Source organism: Vipera ursinii (genome assembly GCF_947247035.1).
Source record: "Vipera ursinii genome assembly, chromosome: 6".
Lineage (NCBI taxonomy): Eukaryota > Metazoa > Chordata > Lepidosauria > Squamata > Viperidae > Vipera > Vipera ursinii.
Genome location: NC_139515.1, coordinates 77,477,383 through 77,487,121, shown reverse-complemented (window position 1 = coordinate 77,487,121; position 9,739 = coordinate 77,477,383). Strand labels below are relative to the sequence as shown.

Here is a 9,739-nt window from a genome sequence, read left to right as displayed (position 1 = left end):
TGTGTTGTGTAGTGGGTTTCTTGGAAGCAGGAGGCAAGCCGAGAGGGTTCAAACAGGAACATTACTTTATTGTAGTAACAGGAACAGAACTGAGAACAGAGGCTTCTACACAGCTACTTATACGGTTGGCCACTAGGTGGCAGCCAATAGATTTAAAGGAACCTATTTCCACCCCAGAGCCAACCAATGATCGTCCTGGAGACTGTAGGTCTGGGCAGCCAGCGACCGTTACACAGACACCCTAATTAAGCAATCTCAAGCAGCATTCAAAGACACGTGAAAATAGTTCAAGTCAAAGGCCCAATACATTACACCCCTCCCTCCAGGCTCTGTCCCTTCTTCCCCTACAATATGATAGGTTTGGTGATTCTAAAACATTTCATGAAAAGCAGGGAAAACCCAACCCTATAAACAAGCAAGTACTGCCCCTGGGTAGAGTTTGTAATCTTGTGTTGTTTCCTCAAGAGATCTCTCTCTCTTCAGCTCTCCACCCAACCTGAATGAGTTGGCACACCAGGCTTTGAGGAACATTTCATTCTTTCTCATGGTTCTTTTCCAAGCCTACCACTGTGACTTGGTATGTGTTTAGAAAATCATTGATATAAGCATGTTCAACATAGAGAAATAAATAAAAGATTCTTTCTGGAACATCTGCTTTAAGGCATCACTCTTTTTTACCAAGAAAATGTCTCTCCTGGTTTTGAAATGTAGATATATCTTGATCACACATGGAGAATAAGAGGACACAGCAGGCATAATCCATGTTCTTCCTAGTTTCAACTTTCTTAAAGTGGATTTTCATCTATATCTCTATATCTATCTATAAATTTTGGGTAAGGGAGGGCTTCTGAAATGTTGAGGCCATGTTATCTCAGGGCGTTTATTTATTATCCTGCCTATTTTTTATAAATAACTCAAACTAGCTCCTTCCTCCTTCTATTTTTCTCATAACCACCACCCTGTAAGGTGGGTTAAGTTGAGAGTGAGTGATAGGCCCAAAGTCACCCAGTCAGCTTTCATGCCTAAGGCGGGATTTACAGTCTCCTGGTTTTTAACCTGATGCCTTAAAAACTAGACCAAACTGGAGGTTTATAAAGGAGAGTGTAATTTTCCATTCTGATTGCTTTATGGACAAAGTTATGCCTCCTTCAAGTGAAGACTCAGGAAAGAGTAGACCATGAAGCCAACCAAGAAAATTCTCATATGATTCTCCAAAGAGGCACAGCCCAACTCCAGCAGGGGAAAAAGGTTGGAATTGTTATAGAGCAGTGTTGGCGAACCTTTTGGAGACCGAGTGCCCAAACTGCAACCCAAAACCCACTTATGTATCGTCAGGTGACGGGTAGGTGTGGTCTATTGGCTGGGCATGGTCCATTGGGTGGGTGTAGCCCATTGGGTAGGCATGGCTGCGGTGGTAACAGCAGACTGGGTGGGACTAAAAGGTTTAATCAATCAATTCCAACTTTGCGAGATCTTTTTTTTCCGTGAGAAGTTGAAATTGATTGATTGATTGAACCTTTTTTTTTGCATATGGCAGCGAAGGCCTAAATCGAAAAGGTTTTATAAAACTCAGCTGAAGGGCTAGGACTGGGGTGATGGCACGCGTGCGTACAAAGAGGACTCTGTGTGCCACCTGTGGCATACGTGCCATAGGTTCACCACCACGGTTATAAAGCCTCCCTGCTTTTTAGGCATCTGTAAAAGTATGAATCTAGGAATTTCACAGGAATTGAGTCTCCTTGGCAACTTAACCTTTTTTTTTTTTGAGTTAAGCAATGAGCTCAATGGTCTCCAAAATATGCAAAGACAGGAGAATGGTTAGGGAGAGAGTGAACTGTGATCCTTGATGGACCCTATTCACTAGGTACTATGTTAAATACCTCACAAAAATGCTTGATTCATGCCTCAATCTGAATCAAACTCCCAATCTTTGAAGGATCTTTTGGAATTTAAGTGACAATAGGTCAGGAAGCAGGAAGGTTTCCTCTGGGGCTGCTTGTATTAGCTTATCCTAATTGGCCATTTGGAACATCAATCTCTTCTCATCTATGGAAAATCTCAGCCATCCAGAACATGGTTGTGCCAAAGGTGCTTTTTCAAAAGGTAACTGGATTTTTTTTTTCTTTGCAGACATTTCAATTCTCATCCAAGAAGCTTCTGAACTTCTCAGAACTGAGGAAGCTTCTTGGAGGAGAAGTGAAACACCTTCAAGGAAAAACAAAGTCCAGTTGCCTTTTGAAAAAGCATCTTTGGGATATCAATCTCTTCTTTTTTGGTTTGTATGTATGGTTTTGTGATGCAGTCCAGATTGCCAGGAGGGAAGAAGCGCATTCCAGAGGAGCAAACAACAGTGAAGTCTAGATAATTTGTGTAGGAAAAAGAGCATTAAGATGGCTCCCCCCCAGTAGTTCTCATGCATGTTTAATGGTCTAGTAGTCTGTTTTGGTTTGGCAAGATTTTTGCCTACTGTTGGGTGAGGAACAATAAAGGAAACTGCTTAGAAGAACCTCAACTAACATAGCCTTGGCTAAACTGCATGCTGTGTTAAATGAAGGCTTGGAGAACTTAGAAGTGGCTTTTTGACTAGAGGCAATGATGGACTTTAAAAATTCCAGCATGCAGTTGACCTTTGGGTGGCAAATGCTTAGGTCTTCACAAACGTTTTTCCCGTTATTTACACATGGCTTAAGGTGGGATGCTTTGGATATATTAAAACATCTGCCAGAGTCTCAGAATCACCAGTCCACTTAATTTACAGGTTACAGACTCGGAAAAACCTCTCCGTACCTATGTATCCTACCTACATATCAAGGCAGTAAAAGCAAAGCTTGCAATCAGTTGGAAGAAAACGGAAATTATCTTAAAATCTGCAGAGCAGTTGAGAAATTTGGCTACAATTCTTTTGAGACAATAGCACTGATGATTTCTTCCTGCCCAGAAAGTAATTTCTCCCTCATGGTTACCAGGCATCCAGATATTTAAATTCAGAAGTTGAATTTAATGTTCGGTTGAGTCAACCTCCACCCCTCCTTATTAATCCAAATTAATCCCTTTAACCTTAGAATGTAGGATTCTAAAACAAGCTGGACTTTCAACTGAGACTTAATATTAAAATATGAGAAAAGGAAGCTCTTTTGACCCAACTAGATATGGAAATCACTGCCTAGAATCAGTTCTGATTTGGGAACTGAAGATTCCCAGGAGATTTGATAAGTTTCCAACAAATTTTTTTACAATTTATCAAAGAGAAATTCAGCCTAGAACCAAGGAGAAATTTTCTGACAGAGAGCGCAATTAACGTGGACCTGTCTCTTCTCTTCCACTTCCAGCACATAAATATATAATGTCCTTGTGAAATCAAGATTGTAGAATGCTACAAAAGAATCACTACCCAGTAGCATGGATTATCTATAGCAAGACTTTGAAGCAGACTTCAAACAATTACCTTTATTTTTGTGCAGTGATGTTTATTTCAAATCAAAGAGTCAAAAAGCTGCAGTGGTACCCATTCAGTATACCCGAGAAGCTTCAAATCCAAGTTGTAGTACAACATGAATCAGTTGTTTTATTTCTCAAAGTGAAGTCCTTAGGAAAATCAACTAACATGTAACTGTCCTTTGGAATAATTGAGCTCCCAACGCCACTGTGATACAACTTGGGAGACAGGAACATTTCAGTCATGTTAGCTTCAGTTTTACCCCCCTCCACCACCACCCCCAGAAACCACAACCGGTTTTGTACACTCCCTTTGTATTTCAGGAATAGCATGCCACCATCTGTACTAAATACTTAAGTCACTGAGTTTCCTTTGGAGCTTCTGGTTTCAGAGTTTCCAGTTCCCTTTCATCAGGTTTTGCAGGCTCCAGGTCATCTGAGGTATTCTTGAGTGCAGGAACAAAGGGTCCCACAAGCCAGGACAATGGAGTGTTCTGCAGCACATAGTCCAAGATATCATCTACATACTTCAGGGCCATGCTGGCCGTTTTCTTGTTTTGAATCAAAATGTTGCTAGAAAGCTCTTTGAAAGAATGAACACCAGTAAATGTAGCTTGGAGTTCCTCAATACTGTGGAGAGCCAACTCAATATTCTGCTGAAAGATACCAGGCAGACCTTGGATGCTTCCTATCAAGTTCATGTATGCCATCTGCAACTGTTCAGTGATGTGGAAACTCATGGCCAAGGTATGAGATTCCATCTGTGAAAAGAAATGAACCAATAGATATTTTAGCTTCTCAAGGATGGCCTTACAATTATTACATCAAGAGCTCAGGTTTTCTTGGTCTCAACTATGCCTTTAAATCCAGCTGTACCTGCTGGAGCTTCTCCTTTTCTTCCTGGGGTATCTGAAGGATATCTTGCTTTTTATGCTGTATCTAGTGGACAAAAAAGGAATTGTTTTAATACAGCTTTCTTTAGAGCAATACAATTTACTTTGCCATCAGAAAGATAATGACCAGAGCAAGCTATCCATCCCCTTGCAAATATCTCAAAGCGCTAAATAAATACAAATGTTTATCAGTTGGAGTCTCCACTTCAAACTTAAACAAATGCAAACATATAATTTTTCAGCCATTTTTCTGCTTTTTCTCTTTGAATGGAATCTGGCAGCCATGATTTGCCTTGAACAATTCAGAAAAATACCAATTTTGGGGTTAAAGACAAAACAGGGCCACTACTTTCCAAATGAAAAAAAAAGGCGAATCATTTTGTTGTACAAAAAGTCAAGTTTAGATATCTAATCTTAAGCTTCGTATTCCACCATCTTTCTAGTACAGCTTCCTTTTTTGTTTTATTATTTCCATTGAATAAATCAATTCCCATGTACATAGCAGGGTAAGCTTATGTCTTATAGCTAGCTTATAGGCTAGTTTATGTCTCGGCACATCCCAAAATGTCTAAGCTCCTTTCCAGGTGTGTCACACAAAGTTCAACGTTCTATTGATCTGGCAGAAAAACCTGTACTTTTTGTGTATTTACTGTCCCTGTGCCCCAACAGCTTATACCACAAACGAAACATAGTTAAGGAGGGGTGGGGCTGAAGAACATTTCATTCCATATTCAATAAAAAAAATTGGGGTATGGAGCTGAATTCTCCTACCTGCCCAATGACTTGATGTAATTGGCTGAATGTATTTTGGATGTTTTGCCTGGCAGCTTCCATTTTCACGACAGCATACTTGTAGGCACGATGCTGGAGTTTAGTTGACAGGGAACCAAGCTGCACAAAATAACCTTGGGATTTAGGTGGTAGCTCTATCCCTTCTGCTGTAGATTGTGCTATTTTAGCTGCGGAGTAGAGTTAAACACGTTACTTCTCTGAAACGTCTGCTCAGGCTTCAACACACGGAAGCCATTTTCTTTTCTTTTGAAAAGAGCAATATTCACAAAAGATAACAGAGTGAGGCTGGGAGTATTGCAAATGCTGACTTCCTATGAGCAAAACTGATCCCAGAGAACTAAGATTAGAGATGTTGGAGTAAAACTCCTGGCTTACCAAGTTCTTCATCGGTCATTGGTAGATAGTGATCCAACAACTCTTCCGATTTCTCCAGTACTGCTTCTACCCCACTTATGGCGAGTTTACCCATTCTTGTCTCTATGATCATCTCTTTGCCATCTTGTACAACTTTGGCTACTGCTTCTTTTACATCCGCTACTTTGGAGGACACAAGTTCCTGTGTCTCAGTAATAACCTACGGAGATACCATTAAACAAACAGCAACATTCAGTGTCTTGGGAACTGGACTAATGAAATACTAACCATTATTTGCTTAAGAATTACTCTGTGTAGGCAAAAAAAAATCATCATTGTCAGAATGCTATATCTGGAAAGCAAGCAATATGTTCCTCTATTGCTTTTTGGACTCAATTTACTTTATAGTTAACTCCACCAGCTGCTACTCTGTTCCAAGCTATCAGATCCAATCAAATCAATCAAGACAATGCTGAAATCAGATTTCACACAAGTTCTCATCCCCTGAGCAAGCGGCTTCTAATTTTATATCCAAGTGCATTTTTGAATCTTTTCTTCATGCTCTTGATCGGAAATAAGAACATTGGATTACTATACCCAGAATCCCCAACGTAAGGCAATTTTAAGACATGTTGGAGTTGCACTCCCAAACCTCTAGAGGGCACTAGATTTATCACCCAATCAAAGATGATCTTAAAAGACGGAAGTAAAAATAAGATAGTCAGTTTACCTGGTCAGCTGTTTGGTGGAGGAAAGGAAGGTTCTCCTCCAGTTTATCCAAACCCTTAGAGGCATAGTGGCTCGCTGCTGAAACTACAGAGATGCAGACTTTAGCTTATAGGTTGCAAGTCTTTTGCCATAACATCCAAAAAGTATTAACTATTTTTAGAATTCTGATCACTAAATAATTGTTTGCTCCAACTGAATCTTCCTTTTTCCCTATTTATTATGTTCCACTTAAATTTCTCATGGTATAAATTTCTGCAAATTAAAATGTGTTGCACTTTACAGAAGAATGATTCCAGGAGTACATTCATTTATTCATTCCTTTGTTTTTAGATTTATATGTTGCCCACCCCACAAAGAGGTGACTCTGGATGGCTTACAAACATTAATGTGGACCTCAGAGCCCTATTTCCATCCTTTCAAGAAATGTTGTACCCTGACACACAATTCCTACAATTCGGAAACTATCAAAAGCATTACTGAAAGGACAGAAATTACAACACCCATGAGTAAATACAGATTCTCTGGGGAAACCCCATACTCAGTAGGAGAAGAGAGGAAGAGATAACCAATTCCTGGAGTTGGGAAGGATCGCTCAAATCTTTCTGCTCAATGCAGAAATCCACATTAAAGGGGGCTATCTAATCTCCAGAAGATGGTAGAGGACAGGAAGGCCTGGAGGAACATTGTCCATAGGGTCACGATGGGTCAGACATGATTTGCAGCTAACAACAACAACATCTAATCTGCCCTGGAGGATGCCCCACTGAAGAGGAGTCAACCACTTTTCTGAGTTATTGGTTTCACTGTTGAGATATATGCAGGATTTCAACAATGCATATATACCAATAGATAGAATCCCTCACATTACATAAGTAAACCAGTCCCAAAATCTACAGTAATAATAAGCCTGTGAGGTGCCCCAAAGACTTGCTGTCTCTTCGTACAAAAAAAATCTCGAGAATGAGGGCAGTATCTTACCTTGGGGCTCAAGTTTACTCAGAAAAGGTTGAGCACTATTCATAGCCATCTCAGAGACTTGCTTCACACTCTCTGCCAAATCCAGGACTACTTTAACATAGGGGTGGTTCTCTTTAGTTGAGGTATAAACGGAAGCTGCCATTTCATAAGTGGAGCTAACAAGAGGTAGGTTGCTGGCTCTTGAAAGAACATCCTTTGGGATATGATAGGAAATAGTGTTAGAAAATAAATCCAGTACTCAGCTGTATCTGTGGCTAATATCTATAAAGACAAGTTTTACTTGAATATCCTCCACCTGTGTTGGGACTATTACATCCAGCCTGTATAATCAGTTACCCTTTTAGCAGAAAATTCTGGAAATTGTCATTTGAAAACCATAAAGGCACACAACTGACACACAGGTTTGGACACAATTGTGTTAGCAGTTCCTTTAGACCAGGGATCCCCAACTTTGGCCATGGCTGGCTGAGGAATTCTAGGAGTTGAAGTCCACAAGTCATAAAATGGCCAAGGTTGGGGATCTCTGCTTTAGACAATATTTCCCTCCAACCACACTGGGTCATTCACAACATTTTAGCATTTGTTGGTCTAGGCACCAAAAACATACAATATGTAGATTATTATAGCAAGCAGCTATCTAATGTATTATGCTTTGGAATTCGTAAATTAAACCGCAACCAGCCAACCAATTGTTGTCTCAATACTCAATATAGATTAGCACAAAACACTGCACAAAACACTGTGACACAGAGAGGTCACATAATACCCACTGGAATCAATATGCCTTCAGATACCATGCTTGGTATCTATGAGGTTTTTTGTCCACAGGATTAAAAAAAAAAGATAAGAGATTTAGAGAGTTAAACAGAAAATAAGAGTAAAATAGAAAGCTGGCATTCCACAAGAAAACTCTACCATTACTGTTATGAAGTACTCTTTTGCATCATATAAACATACTCTACAGAGGGGAATGAGTTTCCTGAAGGAACTATGCAGCTTTTGAACCATGGATGTTTTGCAACTGGTCACACCCACCCCATAACAGGCATTTAATGACTAGGCAATCTTCTGGTGGCAGCCATTTTTGTGAGTGTCCCCATTCCTTGTTCTCAACATGCTAAAATATGACCCCAACCCACAAGCTGAACTACCTGTTCCAAGGAGAAAACGCCCCCATTAAATGGCAATACCAGGGATTCAAATAAGCCTTGATTGCTAGTGTTAAGTTTAGTATGTTTTGGCACTTAGGAAAATTCTCATTGCAGAATGGAAGAGAAATAGCAGAGAAATCTTATGGAAAAAACTGCTGGCATTCCAGATCAGAAAGACACTTAGGACAGGCCATCTCTTCTGCCTTGCATATTTCAGGGTTTCCAAGATACCGACTTCAAAAGACTTAAAAGTCATCTCTTTTCATTGCCATCTACTAGTTGCCTTAATTTTTGCAGCCCACTTGTGTGTGGGACGGCATATTTGAATCAGTATAAACTCCTGGTGACCACCTAGATCAGGGTTGGGGAACCTTATGACTTGTGGACTTCAACTCCCCAAAACAGCCCAGGTTCCCCACCCCTGACCTAGATTAATTTCCCTGGAGTTTTCTTGGCAAGATTTTGGAAGTGCAAAGCAAGGTTCGCCCCCACCTCCCACTGCCTCCCTGCTTTGTGGATAAATCAGGACTAAAATTCTTGATATTCTGGTTTCTATATTGGTGCCTTAACCAGCACACCAAAATGGTTCTAGCCCTACATTTCAAACCATAAGAAACTTAGCAATCAATTGCGTTTCAATTATTTCAAGAGCGGAATAGGCCGTTTCATATGCTTTGGAAGCGCTTCACGTTCGTAGAGCCTTTGGTGCAAAAAGACCTGGCTTTTGAACGATGGACTGAGGAATGCTGCTTAAAAAAACTAACTGGGCTGAGAAAATTAATTATCTTTCATTAAAATCAAATAGCACAGTTGGGCTGTCTACATGAAACATCCTGTTTCTATCACATTAACTATTAACTTGGCATTAAAATCTAAATTGACCCTGCAATTTTATTATCCTATCAAAATTATATACAGGTGTCTACTGGTATTCATTAGTTTATAGCCACCAAGGACAAGCCTACCTGTGGTGTTTCATTATTCTCCATAGCTGAAGTCTGTTCCTCATTATTTCTGGGAGCCACTGAATATTCTGGCCTAGAAGGAAATATATATATATCCCTTAGTAACTCTCAAGATACCTGCAGCTGAAGAACATTTCTCTATAGCTCTTGCTTCCACTTCGCATCCATTGCAATAGGCAACAGCTCATGTGTGGCTTTTCCCAAGCATCAGATGCAGAGAAAGGAAAACCATGATTGTGGGGTTACCTTACAGCTGTATGGGAGACCTGCTAAAGGAGAACAAGTGACAAGCTTATTATTGCACGTCACACTTTTTTGCCATAACTTTTTAGGAGAATTTTCTTTTCAGCGACTTTGGAAACTAAATAAATTCTTGAGAAGAAAGTCTGAGCAATATCAGAAATGGTTGAGATTTGGAGTCTAGAGTGGAAAGAACAAAGAT

At 40.0% G+C, this 9,739-nt stretch overlaps 1 protein-coding gene across 1 annotated transcript; it reads right to left on the bottom strand.

Annotated features, from left to right (window-relative positions):
• Window positions 1–3,794: 3,794 nt before the first annotated feature.
• LOC310642017 (perilipin-3-like) lies at window positions 3,795–9,321 on the bottom strand (the record flags this gene model as incomplete). Its single annotated transcript, XM_083365394.1, has 7 exons — window positions 3,795–4,196; window positions 4,312–4,374; window positions 5,100–5,287; window positions 5,496–5,694; window positions 6,205–6,287; window positions 7,182–7,374; window positions 9,298–9,321. The coding sequence occupies 7 exons, from the start codon at window positions 9,319–9,321 to the stop codon at window positions 3,795–3,797; spliced, it is 1,152 nt and encodes a 383-aa protein (XP_083221520.1).
• Between the last annotated feature and the right edge of the window lie 418 nt (window positions 9,322–9,739).